This window comes from Mobula hypostoma, chromosome 9, assembly GCF_963921235.1.
Source record: "Mobula hypostoma chromosome 9, sMobHyp1.1, whole genome shotgun sequence".
In the NCBI taxonomy this organism is placed as follows: Eukaryota; Metazoa; Chordata; class Chondrichthyes; order Myliobatiformes; family Myliobatidae; genus Mobula; species Mobula hypostoma.
Genome location: NC_086105.1, coordinates 62,085,358 through 62,111,393, shown reverse-complemented (window position 1 = coordinate 62,111,393; position 26,036 = coordinate 62,085,358). Strand labels below are relative to the sequence as shown.

General features: G+C 43.4%; 1 protein-coding gene across 6 annotated transcripts in view; it reads right to left on the bottom strand.

The window, feature by feature from the left end:
* The window catches only part of stab2 (stabilin 2), a 215,217-nt gene that overhangs the window by 165,634 nt on the left and 23,547 nt on the right, over window positions 1–26,036 (bottom strand). For all 6 annotated transcript variants that reach the window (XM_063058388.1, XM_063058389.1, XM_063058392.1 and 3 more), the window contains 9 exons: window positions 23,094–23,219; window positions 21,568–21,764; window positions 17,117–17,250; window positions 15,991–16,124; window positions 10,624–10,706; window positions 8,113–8,262; window positions 6,011–6,154; window positions 1,760–1,822; window positions 1,052–1,168 (listed from right to left, as the gene is read on the bottom strand). In XM_063058388.1, coding sequence (XP_062914458.1) covers window positions 1,052–1,168; window positions 1,760–1,822; window positions 6,011–6,154; window positions 8,113–8,262; window positions 10,624–10,706; window positions 15,991–16,124; window positions 17,117–17,250; window positions 21,568–21,764; window positions 23,094–23,219 — 1,148 coding nt within the window. The remainder of the gene's footprint in view (window positions 1–1,051; window positions 1,169–1,759; window positions 1,823–6,010; window positions 6,155–8,112; window positions 8,263–10,623; window positions 10,707–15,990; window positions 16,125–17,116; window positions 17,251–21,567; window positions 21,765–23,093; window positions 23,220–26,036) is intronic.

Genomic DNA, 26,036 nt, shown 5'->3' with positions numbered 1-26,036 from the left:
AACTAGGGGACATAGCCTCAAGATTCAGGGGAGTAGATTTAGGATGGAGAGGAGGAGGAACTGCTTTTCCCAGAGAGTGGTGACTCCGCAGAATTCTCTGCCCAATGAAGCAGTGGAGGCTATCTCAGTAAATATACTTAAGACAAGGTTGGATATATTTTTGCATAGTAGGGGAATTAAGGGTTATGGGGAAAAGGCAGGTGGGTGGAGTTGATTCCATGGCCAGATCAACCATGATTTTTTTGAATGTCAGAGCAGGCTCGATGGGCCAGATGGCCTTCTCCTGCTCCTATTTCTTATGTTCTTATACAGATCTATAATTCCTTGAAAGTTGCATCACAAGTAGACAGAGTTGTAAAGAAAGTTTTTGACACATTGGCCTTCATAAATCAATATATTGAGTATTGGAGTTGGGATGTTATGTTGAAGTTGTATAAAATGTTGATGAGGGATAATTTGGAGTATTGTGTCCAGTTTGTAACTAAGACTGAAAGAGTGTAGAGGAAGTTTACAATGTTGTTGCTGGGACGAGGATCTGAGTTATAGGGGAAGGTTGAATTGGACTTCATGCTCTAGTGCAGAAGATTAAGGGGAGATTTGATAGAGGTATACAAAATTATGAGGGTGAGGAGTATAGATAGGGTAAATGCAGAAAGGCTTTTTTCCACTGAGGTTGGGTGAGACTACAATTAAAAGTTATGTGTTAAGCGTGCAAAGGTGAAATGTTCAAGGGGAACATGATGGGGAACTTCTTCACTCAGAGGGTGGTGAGAGTGTGGGACGAGCTGCCAGCACAAGCAGTGGATGTGGGTTAAATTTCAACATTTAAGAGAAATTTGGACGGTACATGGATGGGAGGCTATGGAGGACTATGGTTTGGGTACAAGTCAATGGGACTAGGCAGATTAATGGTACAGCACAGACTAGATGGGCTGAGGTCCTGTTTCTGTGCTATTGTGTTCTATCAATATGCCTCACAAAATTCCACCCTAACTACAATGCAGGCATGAAGATTAATGCACATTTATAGAAAATAATACCAATTTACTACCTCTGCAGAAAGCAAATAGGTCATTGTCCCATCTTCCAAGCTATTCCAAGCATTCTTGTTTGGGATAAAAACTGTAAGTGGTCCACGACTTTGTAGGAGTTGGTCAAGGTCAGTTCTCTGAATGTTAAAAGAGAATGAAAATTAGATCAAAGCAAAATCTACATAAACTCACCATTAGTCCTTGTTTATTCATCTGACTAGGTCAGTGACAGAGTTATTATCTGATGTCCCATCTTTCATTTAGCTTCACTCACAACATGCTAGAGGAACTCAGCAGGTCGGGTTAGCCTTTTAGCTCGTCCTTAATTCAGACTAAAATGTTCTAAAAAAATTAACAGGATATTGACTTTTGTGTTGTGTGTGAGATATATGTACAGTGTTATGCACCTTGATCTGGAGGAATGTTGTTTCATTTGGTCAGTTTACATCTATATGGTTGAATGATGATAAACTTGATAATATTGATTTTAGAATCAGCTTGAAATACTTTATCTTAGCTGAAGTTCTTGAATTTGATAAACTGGTACATTCATTTTAATATTGTCACATATACTGAGATACAGTGAGAAACTTTGTTTTGCCTACCATTCATAGAGATCGTTTCTGAACTTTGATTATGTAGGCTGCTTTACTCAAGCAATGAGAAACGTAAACAGAGTTCATGAAGGGGAGGCTGGCTTGACAATGAAATGAGCTACTGAATCATACCTGTATCAGTTCCATAAATTTCTTGAACTTGGCATTTTCTGAAATTATTGTGTAGAGTGTTTTCTGAGGAGAAGAACACACAAGAGTCTCAATACACCCAAGAATGCAACTATAGAAATATTAGTTGTAGTGCAGAATATTTTCAAGGGAAGTTGAATGATCAATGTTAAAAGGTTTTACAGGTTACATTTATATTCCATTTGAGTGTGTAAGGTTAAGGTGTGCTCTAAAAGACCAAAGAGATTCAATGGGTTGGATATTGTTCCACTGAAGGTCAGTCAATAAACTGCAGATACTGGAATTCTGAAATAAAAACAGAAAAAGCTGGGAAAACTTGGCAGATCAGGCAGCATCTGTGGAAGGAAAAAAAAACATAGTTATCATTTTAGATTGAATTTTCTTTGACGGAAAGATATAAAATGTGCGTTTTAAGTTGAGGAGGATGGATAGGATAAAGTGCACAACTGTGAAAGGGTGAGGTCAGCGTTGCCGTAGGAATAAATTAATGATAAAAAGAAACTATTGCCCTGGTTAGAGGTAAAAGGCAGAGTTGGGGATGGGTGGGAACAATGAAGAGAGACAGTTACATAAAATTAGAGCTCAGACACCTGGAGATTATACTGGGAGATATTTTTTCATACAGAACAAGAGAGGCAGAATTTGGAATTACCCACATCAAAAAAGAAATCTTTGCAATACTGAGGAAATAAACTGTAAATATCAAAACTCACATTAATAAACCTTTCCCAAGCAAAGACAAAAAGGATGTGGACCTTAGATTGATCATCAGAGTTAAGATATCTATCAGCTGTGATAATCTTGCTCTCTTCCCAATACTACTGTACCTTTGGGCAGGAGATACAGGAGCCTTATGCCCCACACCATTAGGTTCAGGAATAGTTATTACCTTACAACCGATGTGGATTAACTTCACTCTCCATAATTCTACAACTTATGGACTCACTTCCATGGACTCTACAACTCATGTTTTCAGTATTATTTTTCCTTTATTTACATGATTTGTAGATAAGTCACTTGGATCCTAAGGACTACAGCCCGGGGTTCTGAAAGACATAGCTGAAGAGATTGTGGTGATCTTTGTAGAATCATTAGATTCTGGAATATTTCTGAGGACTGGAAAATTGCAAATGTTGCTCCACTCTTTAAGAGAGGGAAGGAAAAGACAGGAAATTATAAGCCAGTTAGCCTGACTTCAGTAGTTGGAACTATGTTGGATTCCATTATTAAAGATGACGTTTCAGGGTACTTGGAGGTAATGTTAAAATAGTCCAAAGTTAGTGTGGTTTCCTTAAGGGGAAATCTTGCCCGGCAAACCTGTTGGAATTCTTTGAGGAAACAATAGGCAAAATAGACAAAGAAGCATCAGTGGATGATGTTTACTTGGATTTTCAGAAGGCCTTTGTCAAGATGCCATACATGAAGCTGCTTAACAAGATAAGAGCCCATGGTGTTACAGGAAAGATATTTGCATGGATAGAAGACTGGCTGACTTGCAGAAGGCAGAAATAGGGAATAAAGGGGGCCTTCTTTGATTGACTGCCAGTGATTGTGTATTTGTAGGGAACTCTTGGCTCTTACATACACAGAAGAAAATCAGGCAGAGGGTGTATAGATCCCCACATTTTTTGTTCACTTTAATTACTGCTCATTCAGAAAGCCAGATGCATGGGATTCAGGGAAATTTGGCTGCGATGGTTCAGAATTGGTTTGCCAACAGAAGGCAGACATTAGTAATAGATGGAGTGTATTCTGCCTGGAGATTGGTGACCAATGATGCTCTGCAGGGATCTGTTCTGGAACCTCTGCTGTTTGTAATTTTTATAAATCAGAATCACAATCAGAATCAGGTTTATTATCACTGGCATGTGACGTGAAATTTGATAATTTAGCAGTGGCAGTTCAATGAAATACATAATATAGAAGAGAAACAAAAAGATAAAATAAAATTAAATTAAATAAAAATAGATAAAACAAAAATAATAATAATAAATAATTAAGTAAATCAATTATAGTGTACGTATATTGAATAGATTTAAAATAGTACAAAAAACAGAAATACTGTATATTTAAAAAAGTGAGGTAGTGTTCAAGGGTTCAATGTCCATTGAGGAATTGGATGGCAGAAGGGAAGGAGCTGTTCCTGAATCGCTGAGTGCGTGCCTTCAGGCTTCTGTACTTCCTACCTGATGGTAACAGTGAGAAAAGGGCATGCCCTCAGTGCTGGAGGTCCTTAATAATGGATGCTGCCTTTCTGAGACACTGCTCCCTGAAGATGTCCTGGGTACTTTGTAGGCTAGTACCCAAGATGGAGCTGACTAGATTTACGGCCCTCTGCAGCTTCTTTCAGTCCTGTGCAGTAGCCCCTCCATACCAGACAGTGATGCAGCCTGTCAGAATGCTGTCCATGGTACATGTATAGAAGTTTTTGAGTGTATTTGTTGACATGCCAAATCTCTTCAAACTCCTAATGAAGTATAGTAGCTGTCTGGCCTTCTTTACAACTACATCGATATGGTGGGACCAGGATGAGGAAGTGGAAGGGTGGGTTAGTAAGTTTGTAGATGGTAGGAAGGTTCGTGGAGTTGTGGACGATGTAGCAGGTTGTCATAGGTTACAATGGGACATTGATAAGATGCAAACACAAACAAGAAAAAATCTGTAGAAGCTGCAAATCCAAGCAAGACACACAAAATGCTGGAGGAACTCAGCAGGCCAGGCAGCATCTATGGAAAAGTGTCAACAGTTGACGCTTCAGGGCTGAGATCCTTCATCAGCCCTGGCCTGCTGAGTTCCTCCAGCATTTTGTGTGTGTTATTCGTTGAAAAGATGCAAAGCTGCACTGACAAGTAGGAAATAGAGTTTAATTCAGAAAAGTGTGAAGTGATTTACTTTTGAAGGTTGAACTTGAAGGCAGAATACAGGGTTAACGTCAGGATTCATAACAGTGTTGAGAGACAGAGAGACCTTGGGGTTCACGTCCGTAGAGTCCTCAAGGTTAAGTTGCAGCAAGTTGTTAAGTTTGTTAAGAGGCATATGATCATCATTAGTTGAGGAATTGAGCTCAAGAGCCAGATGGTAATTCTGCAACTCTATAAAACTCTGACCAGACCATTCAAATGAGAAAATCTGCAGATGCTGGAAATCAAAGTAATACACCCAAAATGCTGGAGAAACTCAACAGGCCAGACAGCATCTATGAAAAAAAGTAAAGAGTTGATGTTTCGGGCTGAGATTTTCTTCACCAGGACTGCATGCTGAGTTCCTCCAGCATTTTGTGTGTATTACTTGAAATATTGTGTTTACTTTTGTTCACCTCATTATAGGAAGATGTGCAGAGGAGAATTACCAGGTTGATGCCTGGCTTAGAAACCATGTTCTATGAGGATAGGTTGAGCGAGCTAGGGCTTTTCTCTTTGGAGGGAAAGAGGACAAGAGGTGTACAAGATGATAAGAGGATGAGTGGATAGCCAGAGGGCGAAAATGGGTAATACAAGGGGGTATAACTTCAAAGTGTGGGCACGTGGCCAAGTGCTTAAGGCATTGGACTAGCGACCTGAAGGTCATGAGTTCGAGCCTCAGCCGAAGCAACGTGCTGTGTCCTTGAGCAAGGCACTTAATCACACATTGCTCTGCGACGACACTGGTGCTAAGCTGTATGGGTCAATAAGCCCTTCCCTTGGACAACATTGGTGTCATGGAGAGGGGAGACTTGCAGCATGGGCAACTGCTGGTCTTCCATACAACCTTGCCCAGGCCTGTGCCCTGGAGAGTGAAGACTTTCCAGGAGCAGATCCATGGTCTCGCAAGACTAACGGATGCCTTAATTAATTAATTAATAACTTCAAAGTGTTGGAAGGAAGGTTTTTAAACACAGAGATTGGCAGGTGTGAGGAATGTGCTGCCAATGGTAGTGGTAAACACAAACCCAACAGGGGCTCTTAATAGACTTAGATAGGCACATGGCTGAAAGAAAAGTAGATGGACCATATGTGAGGGGAGGGGTAGATTCATCTTAGAGTGGGTCGGAAGGCTTATGCTGTTCTATGTTCTGTGTTCTAGTGTGCACATAAATGGAAGGGCACGGACATTGTGTAGGCAGAGGGAATTAGTGTAATTGGGCATTTGGTTACTAATGTAGTTAGCTTTGCACAGAATTGTGGGAGGAAGGTCCTGTTCCTGTCTGTTATGATCTACATACACCCCCAATACAGAGCAGTCACATGATTTTACCTGTCTGTCACTCTTGACTGTAGGCTGAGTACCATCCATCACCTTATCGATGATATGTATTAGACCGTTGGAAGCGACGATATTCCCAGCAAGGATTTGGGCCTTTTTATTATTTCCATAGATGTGTAGCCTTAGCTGATTATCCTAATGAAGAGAAGCATAAAGAACAACTTCAGGTAAACAGAAGATACCCAGAGAGCCAGAATGTTGGAGATTTGCATTTGCAAGAACCTGGAGCAAAAAAATCTGGTGGAGAGTCGGTAGAAACCAAAGAGGGAAAGATGTCTATGAAGTGGAAAGGGTGCAGAGGAGATTTACGAGGATATTGCTAGGACCTGTGGTACTGAGAGAGAGTTTACCTAGCCTGGGGCTTTACACATTAGAGTGAGGGGAACGAATAGTAATTTTAAAGAGGTGTATAAAATCATGAGGGGCGTAGATTGCAAATAAAGATGAGGGTTGGGGTCTGTGAGTTTTGTTTCTTTTCCTTTTCATGCCGGGGTGGGTGTGGGGGGGAAGAGTTAATGTCTTTTCTTTCATCAACACCCATGGTTTTTCTGTATTTAATGGGTATCTGGAGTAGAGTTGTACTGTACCTGCATACTTTGACAGTGAAATGAACATTTGACCCTTTCAGGGATTGGAAGATTGGAGGAAACTATAGGGGGATGTCAGAAATTAGCCTTTTTCACACAGAGTAGTGGATGCATGGAATACCCAGCCAGGAGTGGTGGTAGGAACAGAATCATTAAGGGCATTTAAGAAACTCTTAGATAGACACATGGATGGTAGGGAAAATGGAGGGTTATGTGGGAGGGTAGGGTTAGATTGATCTTAGACTAGGTTAAAAGGTTGGCACAACATCATGATCTGCATGACCTGTACCGTGCTGTAATGTTCTATATACTCCATTAAAGCTTGTTACAGTAATGATAAATTTAAGAGACTACTGGACAGGTATATGGAGGAATTTAAGGTGGGGGGGGGCTATATGAGAGGCCAGGTTTAAGGTTCGGCACAACATTGTGGGCCGAAGGGCCTGAACTGTGCTGTACTGTTCTATGTTCTTTGTTCTATAAAGGCATCGTACAACTCAATGACATGGACCATTTAGCCCAAACAACCAGGGGCAAATGGGGGAACACACAGAAAGCTGGAGGAACATAAGGGGTCAGATAGCATTGATGGAGGTTCAAAGACAGTTGGTATTTTGGGCCGAAACCTTTCATTGGAAATCTCATCCAGATGAATGGATTCAACTCAAAGTGGTGACTGTCCTCTGCCCTCCATTGATGCTGCCTGACCTGTTGAATTCTTACAGCTTTTTGGGCACTGCCGAAGGTTTCCAGCAACCCCTTGTATCTCCAGTTGGGGAGGATGTCTACTCAGAATTCTGAGAGGATGGATGGTAAGTGCTGGAACTCTGCAGCATTGAACACAACACCTCCCAAAGTACTGGTATTGGTGCTGGTATTAGTTTATTTTTGTCACATGTACCAAGATACAGTAAAATATTTTGCAACACACACAAAGTGCTGCAACATCTATGGAGTTGACATTTCAGGCCAAAACCCTTCATCAGGGCTGGGAAGGAAGAGGGAAGAAGTCAGAATAAGGTCAGTGGGGGAGGGGGAGGGGAAGAAATACAAACTGGCAGATGATAGGTGAGATCAGGTGTGGGAGAAGGCGGGTGGGTGGGATGAATTGAAGAGCTGGGAGGTGATAGATGGAAGATGTAAAGGGATGGAGAAGAAGGAATATGACAGGAGAGGACAGTGGACCATGGAAAAAAGGGAAGGAGGAGGGGCACCAGAAGGAGGTGATGGGAAAGTGAGGAGATATGAAGAGATAAGAGGAGACCCAGAATGGGGAATGGAAAATAGAGAAGTGGGGTGTGGAGAAATTACCAGAGGTTAGACAAATCGATATTCATGCCGTCAGGTTGGAGGCTTCCCAGGAAGTAATTACTTGACGTGTTTCCATTGCGCTCCTGGGAATTAAGTTCCTTCAAGCTCATTAAACTGAACTATTCAGGGCATGTTCAAGGAATGCAAAGTTAGATGTTCGTTTCATTGCGTGTATCTATCACATCGCAAACTCACCTTTTCTCTGAGTATAGTCACTCCTGATCTCCCAGTCAAAGTGAAAAATTCATCAGTGGCGTTCAAGTCTGCCACACTCATCTGCCCAGCGATGATGTGGAGCTTTGCGAGGTACTCTGTTCTGTCCTTGTCCCTTAAGAGACTTTGCATCTGTGTTAAATGCAAAATAGCTGCTAGAAGCAGAGTTCACTTTGTACATTTTCTTTAGATGCCTAATTTAGTACTTATTTAGGGTTATTTAGCAATGCAGCATGGTAACAGGCCCTTCTGGCTCATTGACTAATTAATCCGCAACCCAATTAATCCCATGTGACCAATTAACCTACTAACCCATACACCTTTGGAGGAAACCAGAGCACCTGGAGGAAACCCATGCAGTCATGGGGAGAACATACAAACTCCTTACAGACAGTGGCGGGAATTGACCGTAATAGCATTTGGATAACTGCTACATTACTGCTTTGTCTAGTTACAAGGAGGGAAACTGGATTCTGCATTTCTATAGCAACTTCGGGAAGTTCCTGAGGCTCTACTGCATGACTGATAACTTATCTCTAATTTAACAGCAGCTTCCATTGGTTGGACTGTTTTTAACACCCACTTGTCTTCATTGACAAGCCCTCTTCCTGTTGGGCAGGAGTTACAGGAGCCTGAAGGAATAGCTTCTTCCCCTCTGCCATCAGAATAGGTCAATAGGGAAGGTCTAACAGTGACTATACTACCTGAAGTGCTTAAGGAGAGCTAATCTGCCCCAAAAATTGCTGGCCAACAGATCACAAAGCACTCCAACAGCTGATTAGGAAGGCTTAGCACATCATTGGGACTCAACTACTGGACCTGGAGACAATCTACAACCCTCGATGCCATGGCGCATTCGTAATATCATTAAAAACCCAGCTCACGCCGGACACCGTCTGTTCGATCTCCTGCCATTTGGTAGCCAAGTCTTAGCCAAGACTGAGAAGCAGCTTCTTCCCGGGGGCTGTTGTGAAGCTGAATAATGCTACACCCCACCTTGTCAATGGCCTTTGAGTGCTATGGGTCATCAAAGTCACTGGTTGCATGTAAACAAGGGCGTTTTTAAAAATTAAGCCATATCCTGCATGCATTTTAAATATCTGTCTTGCACTGACTGGAGGTGCACTGCAACCTCGTAGTCTTGAGGGATGACAATAATGTTCTGACTATAAATATTACCCATGACACTTCAAAGGTTGACTGTGACTGGCTCCGTGTTGTGCTGTGGGATTTTTAACATCCACCCAAAAGAAGAGCTGGAGATTTGATTGAGCAGCCAGGATCCTGGGACACAGTAATGCCAGCCAGGGCTCTGGGAGTCAACCGGAGCTTGGAGAGAAGGTGCAGCAAAGGCAGGGATTGGAGAGGCAAGTGGAGTATGTGAATTTATGGGGATGGGATTGAACTTCATCAAAAAGATAATTTTTGAAAATAAGCTTTGATTTGTTCAATTTATTTATTTTATTTAGAGATTCAGGATGGTAACAGACCCTTCTGACCCAACGAGCCCATGCTACACCATCACATTAATGTGGCCAATTGACCTACGAACCTGTACGTCTTTGGATCTGGGAGGAAACTGGAGCACCCGGAGGAAGCCCATGTGACCACAGAGAGAACGTATTAACTCGTTACAGAAAGCGGTAGAATTGAACTCAGGTCACTGGAACTGTAATAGCCTTTCACTAACCACTACACTACCGTGACTCCCCAATTTGTCTTGCTATATCCGGGAGGTAAACCTTGTCAATGATCCACGATACAGGAACATGCAGCAGGTAACCTCACCCGCTCTTCCTGTACCCCCACCTTCTTGGACCCATGGTCATCAGAATCAGCCTTGTCACAAAATCTGTTTTGCAACAGCAGTACATTGCAAGACTTAAAAACTATTGTGCTACAAAATAAATTGTGCAAAAGAAGAGTAACAAGGCAGTGTTTATGGGTTCATGCACCATTCAGACATCTGATGGCACAGGGGAAGAATCTGTTCATAATACACTGTGTCTGGGTCTTTAGTGCCGTGCACTTCCTTCCGATAGTAGCAACATGAAGAGAGCACATCCTGGATGGAGAAGGTCCTTAATGATGGATTCCACCTGCCCCCATGATGTCCCTTCCACTTTCCCGTACCCAACGCCGTCCCCATTCCAGCTGCCCCTTTCCCTACGCCGTACATCCCCAATCCTTTCTCATGTTGCTCCCTGTAATCCACTCCACCAAGCTGCCATCGAGAGAGATGTTTTCCATCAGGTTAACCCCTGCATGCTTACAAGAGAAAATCTGCAGATGCTGGAATTCCAAGCAACACACACAAAATGCTGGAGGAACTCGGCAGGCCGGGCTGCATCTACGGAAAAGAGTAAACAGTTGACCTACTGGGTCCTGATGATGGGTCTTGGCCCGAAACGTCGACTGTTTACTCTTTTCCATAGATGCTGCCTGGCCTGCTGAGTTCCTCCAGCATTGTGTGTGTGTTCTCTGCATACTTACATTCACTCCATTAAAAGCCTTGCTGGTTGGTAGAAATAATGTAAAGGGTCCCAAATTGGTCAGGGGCTTGGAATAACCAGTCCCTAGGAGACAAAATATGAAAAATTTTAGACATGTATTGTGGAGTTATTCGGAGATTTCATGTTTGCATTTTATAGTAATTGATTTAATAATTAGTTTATTATTATTGTCACATGTGAAAAACTTTGCTTTGCTTGCCACCCATATGAAGCATTCCATGCCATTCTGCTAGGACAAGGGAAGAGCAGTACACAGTGCAGAATAAATTGGAGTGTGGACGATAACGTGTACAACCATGCGAGGTAGATCGTGAGGTCAAGGTTCCATCTTACCATAAAGGCGGTCTAGTGAATAGTTTTATAACAGCGGGATAGCAGCTGTCCTTGAGCCTGGTGGTACATGCTTTCAGATTTTTGATTCTTCTGTTCAGCGGTGGGGAGGTAGGGGGAAAAGAGAATGCCTGGGATGACAGGGTTCCTAGATTACGTTGGCTGCTTTGCTGATGCAGTGAGGTGTGCAGACAGATGGCAATCATACTGTTTAATTTACTTAAAACTATCAGCATTGGCACTTATTAAACTTTAGGACAAGTCCCACAACTAGGGAGTGGGTGAAAGAAATATGCTGATGAATGAAAGATGTAAGTATATTTCGTAAAGACAATAGATTCTGCAGATGCCAGAACAACGGAGCAACACAAGTTCAGCAGGTCTCTGGAGAGGAGTAAACAGTCAACGTTTCAGTCCTAAATCCTTCATCAGGAATAAAATGGAAGAGAAACTTGTTAAATTGGTACTTCGCGACAATATAGTCCCGTGTGTGGAGATTGGCGCATGACTGATTATGGTGAAAAATCAATCTGTAAATTGGAGACGTACACAAAGGGTTAATGGCATTATCTCTACTTATGAAGACTACCCATCACTCAGGCCATGCTCTCTTTTCACTGCTGCCATCAGGCAGGAGGTACAGCAGCCTTAAGTCCCACGTCACCAGGTTCAGAAACTGTATTAACCCTACCGTCATCAGACACCTGAACTGGTGTGGATAACCTCAATTACCACTACACTAGCTGATTCCATGACCTACAGACTCAATTTAAAGGACTCTTTACCACTCTTGTTCTCAGGATTAATTTTTACTTGCAGTTTATCTTCTTTTGGTTGATTGTTCATTTGTCAGTCTTTGTTTATATATAGTTAAACATAGAACAAAGAACATTACAGTGCAGTACAGTACAGGCCATTCAGCCCACGATGTTGTGCCGACCTTATAACTTACTCTCAGATCAATTTCTCTCCTACATAGTCCTCTATTGTTCTATCATCCATGTGCCTATCTAAGAGTTTCTTAAATTACCCTAATGTATCTGCCTCTACGCAGCTCGTTCCACACACCCACCACTCCGTGTAAAGGATTTACCTCTTACATTGTTACGACACACCCAGTCGCCCCAGCCTCCGGAGTTTAGACACTCTAACTCTCCAGAATATGGATAGCTGGTGTGGCCCCTTTAAAGATTCAGGCACGCCCCGCTAATTGGGGGGGCATGATTTTGCGCCAGGATTTTAATATTTAAAGAGCACCTGAACTGAGGTTCGGGGCTCAATCACCAGCTCAATTCTGGATTCTTGTTTATTGTCTAGTTTAGAACCCTGTCTTTGTTTCAGTCTCATAATGAGTCTTGATTTCAGTCTCTTGTGTCCTAACCATCCTTTCCTAGGTGTCCTGTCACAGTAAAATTGAGCCTATCATGGTCCCAGCAGGGTAACAGAGCCTCTCGCCAGCTGTGGCCAACACAGCAAGAAAATTCCTAGACAAAGCCTGGAGATACACGGCCTCCAGGTCGCCATGCACCAAGGAGGGAGCCAGCGTCACTCGGGTGAGGCTGTCTGTCAGTCACTCTGTGGAGTCAGTCCATCCTCCGACGCCAGAGAAATTTGCCGGTGACCTGGACTCTTGCCACAGCATCCTAAGAGATCCACTGACCCTTTTGTTTAGACTACCGAACTGGGGGGGAGGGGGAGGGGTGGCTGCTTTCGCAGAGTTCAAACAGAGGTTCATGATAGCTCCCGTTTTGATTTCACCTAGCCTGGACCCTCCCTCCATCATGGAGGTGGGTGCCTCGGACATCAGAGTGGGTGCAGTGTTCTCGCAACGGATATCTTCGGGCAATAAACTGCGCCTGTGTGCATTCTTCTCCAGGCAGCAATCCCTGGCAGAGGCGAACTACGACATCGGAAGTAGTGAGCTGCTCACCGTCAAGGTAGCTTCAGAAGAATGGTGTCACTGGCTTGAGGTAGCCAAAGACCCCCTTTTTGTATGGACAGAACACAAGAACCTGGCTTGTATTCAGGAGGCCAAGAGACTGAATTCCTGGCAGGCTAGGTGATCTCTTTTCTTTAACCGCTTCAATTGCGCCCTGACCTATCGACCGGGCTCAAGCATCAGATGCCTTGTCTTGTCAGTTCAATGAACCTGAAAGAGAGGAGCAGCCGACCACCATTTTGCCCCAAGCTAAGATGATAGCGCTGGTTCATCAGGGAATCGATGCACTTGATCACAAGGCCCAAGTACAAGGAGTAGACAATTTAGAACGGAGTTGAGGAAAAACTTTTTCACACAGAGGGTCGTGGTTCTGTGGAATGCTCTGCCTCAGAAGGCAGTGGAGGCCAATTCTCTGGATTCTTTCAAAAAAGAGTTAGATAAAGCTCTTAAAAGATAGTGGAGTGAAGGGATATGGGGGGGAAAGGCAGGAAAAGGGTACTGATTGTGGATGATCAGCCATGATCACAGTGAATGGTGGTGCTGGCTCAAAGGGTTGAATGGCCTACTGTCTATTGTCACAAGGGGAGATTCCCAAGAACAATATGGCTAAGTTCCGTCAGGTCTCAGGTACTTCAATGGGGACACATATCAAGAATGACTGCTCACCCAAGGATTGCCAGGACCCTCGGGTTCATTAAGAGAAGATACCGGTGGCCTGGAATGGTGAGAGGTCCGACAATACGCGCAGGTATATGAGGTGTACGCTCAGAACAAGGAGCCTTGTGCACAACCTCAAGGCTCTTTCACCCTTTACCTGTTCTAGAGAGACCATGGATGCATATCTCCATGGACAATGTCACAGGCCTTCTGCCTTTCAAAGGAAAGACCATCAACTTGTTCATTATAGATTGGTTTTTGAAGGCATGCAAATTCATTGCCTTGGACAAACTACCCTCTGCAGCAGGAATGGCCAAAATTGTCCTGCACCAGGTCTTCACGATCCACAGATTTCTTGGGCACTATGTTGGACCACAGTCCACAATCTGCGTCATGCTTTTGGAGGGCATTCTGTACGTTGACTGGGGCAAGAGTGAGTCTTTCCTCTGGGTTTCACCCGCAGTCGAATGGCCAGACGAAGTATGTGAAACAGGTGAACTAAGGTGCCTGGCCTCAGAAAAAACAGATGAGTGGCGCAAGAATCTGAGGTGGGCAGGGGTCACCCACAACACTTTACAGCACTCTTGAGCATGAGACGTCCGCACTCGAATGGCAATTTGTGTATTCTCCACTACTTTTCCCCGAGCAGGAGATCGAGGTTTGGGTTTCTGCGGCTGAAAATCTCGTCTGACGCTGCAAGGAAAAATGGACCAGAGTGAGGGAGAACCTGGAAGGCTGAAATAAAGGCTAAAAGCCAGAGAAGACAGGGACCAGCTTTGTAGCCTGGTTAATAGGTCTGGCTGCCTACTCAGGATTTGTCACTCTGAGTGGAGTGTAGGAAATTGGTTCCCAAGTTCATTGGACCCTTCAGAAAGAAAGTAAACTTGGTGGGTTACATCTTGCAGCTCCCCAAGACCCTCAAAATCAATCCCACATTCTACCTTTCCAAATTAAAACCTGTGAACACCAGTCCTTTACCCTCACCACCATCAGTCCCACCACCACCCAGGTTTATCGATGGGGAACAGGACTTCATCGTAAAAAGAATTCTGGATTCATAAACTGTTCAAGGCGTTCGGTAGTTCCTCGTAGACTGGGGGGGATTCAGACCCAAGGAATGGTGTTGGCTTCCTGATAGGGACATCTTGGATCTGGCTCTCATCCATGACTACCATCATCTTCTCTCTGAGTGGCCAGGGCCATAGAGGAGAGGGCCCTGTCACAACATGCACCTGACTATGCTAGCCTCGGCCATTTAGATGCTCTAATTCTCTGGAATATGGATAGCTGGTGCAGCCCCTTTAAAGATTCAGGCCTGTCCCACTAACTAGCATCTACGGTTTGGCACCAGGATGTTAATAGTTAAAGAGCACCTGAACTCGGGTTCGGTGCTCAATCATCATCTCAACTTTAGATTCTCATCTAGTGTCTTATTTAGAATCCTATTTCTGTTTCAGTCTTGTATCGTGTCTCGATTCCAGTCTCGGATACTCCAGCACTTTGGTCCTAACCATTCTTGTCTAGTCTCTCATCACAACCAACCCCCTTATACTTTCCTCCAATCACTTTAAAATTATGCCCCCTCATATTAGCCACTTCAACGTTGGAAAAATTCTCTGGCTGTTCACTTGATCTATGCCTCTTATCATCTTGTATACCTCTATCAAGTTACCTCTCATCCTCCTCTCCAGACAGATAAGGCCTAGCTTGCTCAACCTAACCTCATATGACATGTTCTCTAATCCAGGCAGCATTCTGATAAATCTCCACTGCACCCTCTCTAAATCTTCCACATCCTTCCTATAATGAGATGACCAGAACGAAACACTGTATTCTAAGTATGGTATGTCCAGAGTTTTATAGCACTGTAACATTATCTCACAGCTCATGAACTCATTTTCCTGACTAATGAAGACCAGCACATCATACAACTTCCTAACAACCCTATCCACTTGCACGGAATCTTTAAGGGAAATATGGTTGTGGATCCCCAAGATCTCTCGGTTCCTCCACATTGCTAAGAAACCTGCCATTAACCTTGTATTCTGCTGTCAAGTTTGACTTTCCAAAGTGAATCATTTCACACCTCTCTGCATTGGACTCCATTTGCCACTTCTCAGTCCAGCACTGCAGCAAATCAATGTCCCATTGTAATCTACAACAACCTTCTTCATTATCTATAACTCCATCAACCTTCATGTCACCTGCAAACTTGCTAACCCTTACTAACCAGCGTATTTCTCATGGGGATTAAGGGATCGATTGGACTCCAACCATAAATGTGGTGGGAGCCTATTGCAAGTCTTTGGAAAGTGGCAGAGACCAAACAAATAACCAAGGGCAAATATCCACCCAGACATTTTTAACTGAAGATTGTTCTGAAAGCTCAAACTGCAAGAAATCAAGAGAAAAATAAATTACCAAAAAGCAACATGGCTGTTGTTACTTGCCCCTCCCATCGTCCACCAGGTTGGGTGTTTAGGTCATTGATTCGCTCCATGATGTTACCATAGCAGTCTTCACCATCACCTGTATAACCTTCATTGCAGGTACACCTGGGTATGGCATTCAGAGGTTGTATTAGGTTTTAGAATCGTAGAATCAAAATTATTTTACAATACAAAGGAGGTTGTTCTTTATTGTCTAGAATGACCAGAAAAGTGGGTAATCCCATTTCCCACCTCATTGCAAGAGATACTGGAAACACCCAAAATGCTGGAGGAACTCAACAAGGCAGGGAGGATTTATGGAGGGGAATAAACAGTTAAAGTTTCTGGCTGAGATGGTTCATCAGGACTGGAAACGAAACGGACAAAAGCCAGAAAAATGTGGGGAAGGGGAAGGAGTACAAGTTGGCAGGTGACTCCTATTTCTTCAATGCTACTTTTTCCATCTCTCATTCCAGTTCCCCTCTCACTCCTCCTCTTCTCCTCACCTACCCATCAACTCTCTCTGGTTCTCCTCTTTTCTTTCATGGTCCACTGTCCTCTCCTATTAGATTTCTTCTTCAGCCCTTTACCTCTTCCACCTTTCACCTTCCAGCTTCTCGCTTCACCCCACTCACCTTCCCCTCAGCTGGTCTCACCTTTCACCTCCCAGCTTCTCGCTTCACCCCACTCACCTTCCCCCTCACCTGGTCTCACCTTTCACCTCCCAGTTTGTACTCTTTCTCCTCCCCTCCCCACCTTCTTATTCTGTCTTCTGTCCCCTTCCTCTCCAGTCCTGATGAACGATCTTGGCCCAATATGTCAGCTGTTCATTCCCCTCTGTAGGTACCGCCTGATTTTCTGAGTTCCTCCAGCACTTTGCATGTTGCCCCACAGTCTATTGGATGTGCCATTCCAGTGACTCAGCCTAGTGAATGTGAGAGGTTACAACCCTTCCAGCATCCTGGTCAGCCAATTGCTTCCAGTGCTCTCAGGCCATTAACATCTGGCTAGGCATAGTGCAGGAGGGAAAATGACGCACACCGTACCAGCTTAAATCAGCTACAGACCTTCCAATAGTTCCTTGTCCCCCTACACCCATCATTTACTTGGCTCCTTACTCAATCTGTCCTGGTCTGATGGTGATACAGTTGGCATTCTTATCACAGGGGTTGCTGGTCAAGCAGATGTCAGACATACTGCACCCTCTTCCCGGCTCCAAGTTCTCATAACCTTCCAGACACTCACAGTGAGACTGAAAGAGAAAAAAGAAAGACGCTATTGCAGGGCTGGCATGAAGGTAGTTCTATTCTCTTTTTACATGGAAACAATGTGGCAGCGACCTCCTGTACCTAATAAAATGGCCACTGATTGTACATTCATAGTCTGATGCTGTTGTGTCCTATCCATTTCAAGGCTCAATGTTTTGCGTGTTCAGAGATGCTCTCCTGCACACCACTGTTGTGAGGAGTGGTTAACTGAGTTGCTGTCACCTTCCTTCCTGTCAGCTCCACCAGTCTGACCAGTCTTCTCTGACCTCGCTCATTAACAAGGCATTTCTGCCCATCGAACTGCCACACACTGGGTGTTACTGTTTTTGCACCATTCTCTGTAAACTCCAGAGATTGTTGTACGTGAAAATCCCAGGAGATCAGCAGTTTCTGAGATACTCATACCTCCCTGTCTGACACCAACAATTATTTCACAGTCAAAGTCACTTAGGTCACATTTCTTCCCCACTCAAATTTTTGGTCTGAACAACAACTGAACCTCTTGACCATGTCTGCATGCTTTTATGCATGGAGTTGCTGGCACATGGTTGGCTGATTAGAAATTTGCATTAACGAGCAGGAGTATGGGTGCCCCTAATAAAGTGGCCACTGAGTGTATATATCAATAGACTGAAGCACTGTTTCATTGCAACTACTTAAACTATTAACACTTACTTTAACTTCCAAAGTTAAAATTCCTGAGCTCTTTTGACTGATGATGCGCCATGAATTAAACAAAACTTAGTTCATCTAAAGTTCTACCATCCATATAACTTCCCTTTGGGCGCATCTCCTCCCTAAGAGGGCAACACGGCAGTGTAGCTTTACGGTGCCAACCAGCGATCGCCAGTCGAGGTTTGATACCCGTTGCTGTCTGTACGTTCTCCTCGTGACTGCATAGATTTCCTCCGGGTGCTCTGGTTTTCTCCCACATTCCAAAGATGTCCAGCTTAGGGTTAGTGAATTGTGGGCGTGATATGTGTGGAAGTGTGGCTGCACTTATGGGTTGACCCCATACAATCCTTGCTGATTTGATGTGAACGCAAAATGATGCATGTCACTGTATATTCTGATGTTTCAATGTACATGTGACAAATAAAGCTAATCTTTAATCTTCAATCTAAGGGTTTGTGGCAGAGTAGTTAGTGTGTTGTTTCCTAGGTCTAGGACCTGGAGATGATTGAGTGGTATTCCTGTGGAGTTTGTAACTGTTGATTTCCTCCTGTTACTCTGCCTTCCTCCCAGATATCAAAGCAAGTTATCTGGCCACTGTTAATATCCCTTCAATACCCCTCACTGGCAAAAAAAAATCAAAGCGGTTTTGATGGACATGTATGAGAGCGAATGAGCTGCATGAGGAGGTGGGGGAATGGGAAATGGTCCAACGTCATTGCTTATCTGGGATCCAGTATGTATTCAATGGGATGAAGTGCCTCTTTCCATATTATTATTATAAGAAGAAATTGACCTCAGTTTTAAAATTTTCATTCTCGCTCGCTCTCAAATTTCTTCCTTAGCTTTGCCCATTTCTCTATCTGTAACCTTTGCTATACTCTCGATCGGTTGTCAATTTAACCATACTGCCAAAAGCAGACAGGCTCTCAGTTGCAACTGCTCTATGTTCTGGAACCCTCTCCCTAAACCTTTCCTCCCTTCTTTCCTTTTTCAAAAAGCTCTTCGTAGAGCTAAACCTTTGATCAAGTTTCTGATCATACATTCATCCAACATGGAAATAGGTATGGGAAAAAAAAGGGATTAATTCAAGTTGGTCCACATAGACTCACTGGGACCAGACCTTATTGGAACACAGAACATAGAACAGTACAGACCCTTTGACCTACAAAGTTATCCCAACCTTTCAACCTAGAGGTTATGGGTTGAGGGTGAAAGGTGAAATGTTTAAGGGGAACACAAGGAGGTATTTACTCATTCGGAGGGAGATGAGAGTGTGAAATGAGCTGCCAGTGGAAGTGGTGTGGATAGGTTTGATTTCAACATTTAAAAAGAAATTTGGATAAGTACATGAATAGGAGAGGTATGGAGGGCTATGGTCCAGTGGCAAGTCCATAGGACTAGGTAGAGTAATAGTTTGTTATGCACCATATGGTTAAAAGGGCCTAACCCTCTATGATTCTACTCCACGTTCATCGAGGACACCTTCAAAAGGAGTTGCCTCAAAATGGCGGCATCCATTACTCAGGACACGCCCTCTTCTCATTACTATCATCAGAGAGGAGGTACAGGAGCCCAAAGACACATGCTCAATCTTTTAGAGTTTGCTTCTTCCCTTCCACTGTCAGATTTCTGAACCCATGAACATGACCTCACTATGTTTGCTCTCGTTTTGCACTACTCTTTTAATTTAATTTATATATACATGTATACAACAACAAATTACTCAGCATATGTCAGGATACTAAACCTAATTCTGATTCTGACGATCTGCCTAACCCTTCCCTTCTACATACCCCATAAACTTCCACCTATCTTTCTCCCTACATTTCTATGAAGACCCCCAAACCCACCCACAGATTCTACCACCTAGGGTCAGATTATTGTGGCCGATTAACCTACTAACTTGCATGTCTTAGGGAGGTAGGGGGAACATGTAACATCTGACAGTATCTCCTTATGCAGCATGGAGATCAAATACTATTTTTTATTGCCCCCATGATCTGCTGTCGGATATATAATTGAATCGGAGGCACCTTATAAAAGCGGTGTTGATGGCATTGTTGCAGGTGAATAGATTTTCATTTACTAGTTAATTTTTTGGGGGATTTTGGCAGTACTGGCCACCATTCATTGCTCATCCCCATTCGCCCTTGAGGAAAGATTTTCAGCAAGCATGAAAGGGTTTGTAGATACATACAGGCTTTTGTTTCCCCTTTCGTTGGGCGAGACTAGAACTAGAGGTTATGGGTTAAGGGTGAAAGGTGAAATACTCAAGGGGCGCCTGAGGGGAATCTTCTTCACTCAGAGGGTGGTGTGAGTATGGAAATGGTGTAAAGGTGTCCCCCGCTTTACGAACGTTCGCTTTATGCCACTTCGCTTTTACCAAAGACCTACATTAGTACCTGTTTTCGCTAACTGAAAGAAGATTTTCACTTTTACGAAGAAAGACGCCCGATTTAAACTTGTGTTTAGCCTGAGAAAGGGGGTGTATGGGGTGCCAGGGAGGGGTAGCACCTCTGGTGGGGGAACATGTCGCGTCCTTTTCAAGGCGGTTAGTCCACCTTTGGTCCCCACCTGGCACTTAGCTCTCACCTGTGGCTCTCAGTAGCTGTTTGCTTGCGACAGCGGCCACACCCCGGGCAGCGGCTACGACAAGCCGGCTAAACCAGGTGAGGGTAGCCAACGGGTCTCAAACCCTCGGTGAGATAGGGAGTTGTCTATCCCAGCATGTGAAGACAGACTCCGGCGGATTGAGCGGACGAGACCAATGGAAGGTCCAATGGTCAAGAAGGCGATCTCTGCAAGTGTTTGGAACGTGTAGAGCAGAACAAGACACAGAAGACGTCCTGGTCATCCACTGCGCCTAGTCCCATCTCCAGCTGTCTCGACTCTGTCTTGCCACTGGATCCAGATGGGAATTGGGAAGAGAGAGTGAGGCTGACGCTGCGCAACTCTCCCTCACTTAAATGCAAATCAAGTGCTAGTCTCGACACCATCATCATTTGACTAATGGTGTCGAGGTCTTCATTGACGATGATGGACGAACACACACCCTGGGAAAGACTACCATGGCGGTGAAGCCTTGTGCGGGCAGGTGTGTGCGCATGCGTGTACGTGCCGATTTTTTTCTACAAATCAGTTTTCGCTAAATCTTCCCAATTCTGTTAAGTGAAACTATACTGTACATACATTATTTTGTACTTTATATAGGCTGTGTATTTATCATATCATTCCCACTTTTACTATATGTTAGTGTTATTTTAGGTTTTACATGCTATTCGGTATGATTTGGTAGGTTATCTTTTGGGTCTGGGAACACTCAGAATTTTTTCCCATATGAATTAATGGTAATTGCTTCTTCGCTTTACACCATTTTGGCTTACGAACAGCTTCATAGGAATGCTCTACCTTCAGATAGCGGGGGAAACTTGTATGTGGGTCCAATTACAACATTTAAGAGAAGGCTGGATAGGTAGATGGATGGGAGGGGTTTGGAGAGCTGTGGTACAAGAGCAGTCAGATGTAACTAAGCAAAAAAAAATGGGTTGGCATGACTTGATGGGCCAAAAGGTCTGCTGTGGTGCTTCATCACTCTAAGCTTGTGGCAATCGAGGACGAGAACCAACCTTTCCTGGGCCATCGTATTGGCAAACCGTTGAATTTGTGGGGCAGTTCCCAAAATTTTTCTGACATGGGTTGATGGGTAGGCAGATCTGGCCGTCGCCCTGGTAACCTTCTTGACATCTGCAGGTGAAAGAATTGGGGCCGACGTAGATACACACAGAATTAGGACCACAGGCATTTTGAAGACATGGATTAATTGCTGGTGAAGGAAAGAAACAGTTTATTATTAGTTAGGGTTTATTGCTTTAGGTCATGTTAAATTTTAATTCACCACACGTCAAGAGAAACACTGGCACCTTTTCAGAGAACAGTTACTTCCCTTGTATGGGTTTACATTACTTTGTGCTCTAGCACAAATACCAAATAAAAACATGCTGCTGTTTGCATCTATGATTCTGAAGTTCAAAGTTTCAGATTCCTCAGTATAACCTGTCTTGATTCAATCATATACCTACCGAATATATTGCAAAGCCTAAATAGAGTGGTGTGGAAATCCTTCCAACAGTGGTACAGTCTAGGAGCAGAGGGTGCAGCCTCTGAAGAGAAGGACTTCCCTTTAGAACAGAGATGAAGAGGAATTTCTTTAGCCAGAAGGGGTGAATCTGTGGAATATATTGCCACAGAAGGCAGTGGAGGCCAAGTCATTGTTTCAAAGTAGAGAGTGATAGGCTTCTAATTAGTAAGGGCATCAAAGGTTACAGGGAGAAGGCAGGAGAAAGGGGTTGAGAGGAATATTAAATCAGCCACGATGAAATGGTAGAGCGGACTCGATGAGCCAATTGGCCTAATTCTGCTCCTATGTCTTATGATCTTATGGTCTTATCATGGACGCCATGGCAATGAAAGCTCACTAGTACCCCTATTTCCTCAGGAGGCTAAAGAAATTTTGCATATCCCTTTGGCTTTCATCAATGTTTAACTGATTCATCATAGAATACATCTTGTATGGGTGCTTCACAGCTTGGTATACCAACTGCTCTCCCTGGGGCCGTAAATAACCGCAGAGAGTTTTGAACACCACTCAGTACTTTATCTATACTTCTTGCTACCTCAACAAAGCAGGCAATCAAAGACTCCACCCAACCTGTACATTCTCTCGTTTCCTCCTTCAGGCAGAAGATACAAAAGCCTGAAAGCACATACCATCAGGATAAAGGACAGCTTCTATCCTGCTGTTATAAGATTATTAAACAGCTCCCTAGAACAATAAGATGGACTCTTAACCTCACAATCAACCTTATTATGATCTTACACCTTGTTGTCTACCTGTACTGCACTTTCTCCATGACTGTAACACTTTATTTTGCATTCTGCTATTGTTATGCCATTGTACTACCCCAATGTTCGGTTGTAATGAATTGATCTATAAAAACGGCATGCAAAACCAAGTTTTTTACTGAACCTTGGTACATGTGACAATAATAAACTCATTTTACTAATTTTCCAGTAGACATACCAACATACGGAAGGGCAATTATTTTTAACAGGGGAATTAAACTATTTCCCTTATAGAACAAACAACACTCACGCTCGCACTGTCCATTCCCCATCTTCTCGTAACCAGGTAAGCAGTCACACGCCAACTTTCCAGTCTTTGCATCCTCAGAGCATCTGCTATTTTCAGGACACTGCAAAGCTCGACAAGCTGGGATAGCTTAAGAAAGGTCAAGAGAAACGTGTTGAAACCACAGCAGTATTGCCATATAGAATTATGAGTATTCTTGCATAGTTTCTGTTGTCTTGCAGACCTACATCACCAACTTCTGCACCTCTCTTTCAGCCTCTCTGCATTTAAGTCAGGATTTAAAATTCACCTCCTTGCACCTCTACTTTCTTAGAAGTTTGCAAAGATTTTGCATGTCATTTAAAACTTTGAAACTTTGACAAAATTCAAAAGATGCACAGTGGAGAGTAATTTGACTGGTTGAATCATGGCCTGGTAGGGAAACACCAGTGCCTAGGAACAGAAAGTCACAAACAAGAGAAAATCTGCAGCTGCTGGAAATCCAAGCAACAAACACAAAATATCGAAGGAACTCAGCAGGCCAGGCAGCATCTATAGAAAAGAGTAAACAGTCGATGTTTTGGGCTGAGACCCTTCATCGGGACTCAGAATACAGCCTAGTCCATCCCAGACAAAACACTCTCTGCCATTGAACACATTGACAAAGGGTGGTGCCACAAAAAAGGAGCGTCCATTATCAAGGACTCCCACCATCCAAGCCATGCCCTCTTTTCACAACCACGATAGGGCAGGAGGTACAGAAGCCTTAGGTCCTAAACTAACAAGTTCAAGAACAGCTATTACCCTTCAAGCATCAGGCTCCTAAACCAGCGTGGATAACTTCACTCTCCCCAAGTCTGAACTGATTCCCCAAGCTACAGGACTTTACAATTCATGTTCTCAGTATTATGCTCTTATTTTTTCTCTTTACACAATTTACACAATTTGTCTTCTTTTGCACACTGGTTGTTTGAAAGTCTTAGTTTATGAATAGATTTTCATAAGTTCTATTGAATTTCTTTATTTTCCAATAAATGCCTGTAAGAAAATGAATCTCAGTGTAGTAAACGGTGACATACACATACTTTGATCAGAAATTTACTTTGATTTTGACTTTTCTTGAAAGTTAATTGATTTGGAAACACAGTGGTTTTGTCCCTGGGCTAGAAATCAAAGAACCTGAGTGATCGATTGGGCGATAGGAATCTGAACACTATGAAAGTTAGGGGAATTAAATTCACTTAATTAACTCTGGAACTTTATTGTAAAAAAAGTGACAACAATTGTAAAAGATGTTCTTGGCTCACTAAAGCATCGTAAAGAAAAATTGCCTTTTAGTTTTTGGGATCTCATTCCATGCTCATCTCAGTCTATTTTTTTTTGACTGGTCAGGGTTGTTAGCCCCTGAACCCCTGAACTTGGAGGACCAGTGAACCACTCTTCATCTGGCCTCTACCCTTTGACCTGTTTGGCACGGGTGACCCTACCAAGAGTCAAGGCGCAAGGCCCTGACTCCAGCCAACATAGTTCCCTGGGATCATTGAGGCCACAAGCCTCCAAAACCTATGACAAGGTCGTGATCTTCTTGGAGGACGGGAAAGATATTTTAAAAGAGTATAGAGAGTACAGGATGTTGCCAGTTGTTGAGGACCTGATTTATAGGGAAAGGCTGAATAGTTCAGAACTTCATTCCCTGAAGCATAGGAGGATGAGGGGAGATTTGATAGAGGTAGACTAAATTAAGAGGGGTATAGATAGAATAAATGCAAGCAGGCTTTCCCCACTGAGGTTGGGTGAGACTAGAACTAGAGGTCATGAGTTAGGGGTAAAAAGAGAAGTATTTAGTTTTTTTTCCAATTTATGTTTTTTAAAATTTAGATATACATTCAGAACGGTAACATGCCCTTCCAGCATAACGCATCCCGCCTTTCAATTACACCCATGTGACCAATTAACCTTACTAACCTGTATTCTTTGGAATGTGGGAAGAAACAGGAGCACCTGGAGGAAATCTACATGGCCACAGGGAGAACATGCAAACTCCTTACAGGCAGCAGCGGGAATTGAACCAGGACTGGCACTGTAATAGTGTTACAATAACCACTACAGTACTGTGCCGCCCCACATAAGGGGATCTGCGGGGCAACTCCACTCAGAGAGTGGTGAAAATGTGGAATGAGCTGCCAGTGGAAGTGGATATGGAACATGATTTCAACATTTGATAGAAATTTCGATAAGTACATGGATGAGAGGGATATGGAGGGCTATAGTCCAGGTGCAGGTCGATAGGACTAGGCAGAAAAATAGTTCAGCACAGAGCAGATGGGCCAAAGGTCCTGTTTCTGTGCTGTAGTGCTCTACAGTTATAAAAATCCTTCGTTAGGGAATTTGCTTTTCTGTAGTTAGCGATGTATCTTCTGGATATTGCAACGAGTTTTACAAAGACAATTGTGTACCTTTTCAGTGAAGTCATTAAAATGAAGTAGAAAACATGTCAGTCATCATTTTTATGCAAGAAAAAATTTGTTTAAAAACTATAGTATTGTTTAAGATGATATTGGGGAGAAGAAATATATGGAATGGAAGTTTTCTGTGTTCACGAAAGAAGACAGAACTTGCTCCAAAGATTCATTCAAAAAAGTCACCTTCAATAGTACAGCCCTCCTCGTCACCCCTGCAAAAATCAGACCAGAAACCACTAGACTGAAATCTGACGCTGAGGTGAGACTGCTGAAGAGAGAGCTAATGCTGGCACTTATTACAATGAGTTTGCCACTTCCCAGAGGTTCCCTGTGGCCTTCTTTGATCTGAGGACCATTGCCTGGAGTGGCCCTCCTCGATCTGAGGGGGCATTCCTTAGCAGAGACCCTCTTCAACCTGAGCTCCATTTGCCACTTGGTTAATGTAGTTACAAGGCATGAAATTGAACTTTGTATAAAGCTCTCTTGCTCTCTTTTTGCACTGCTT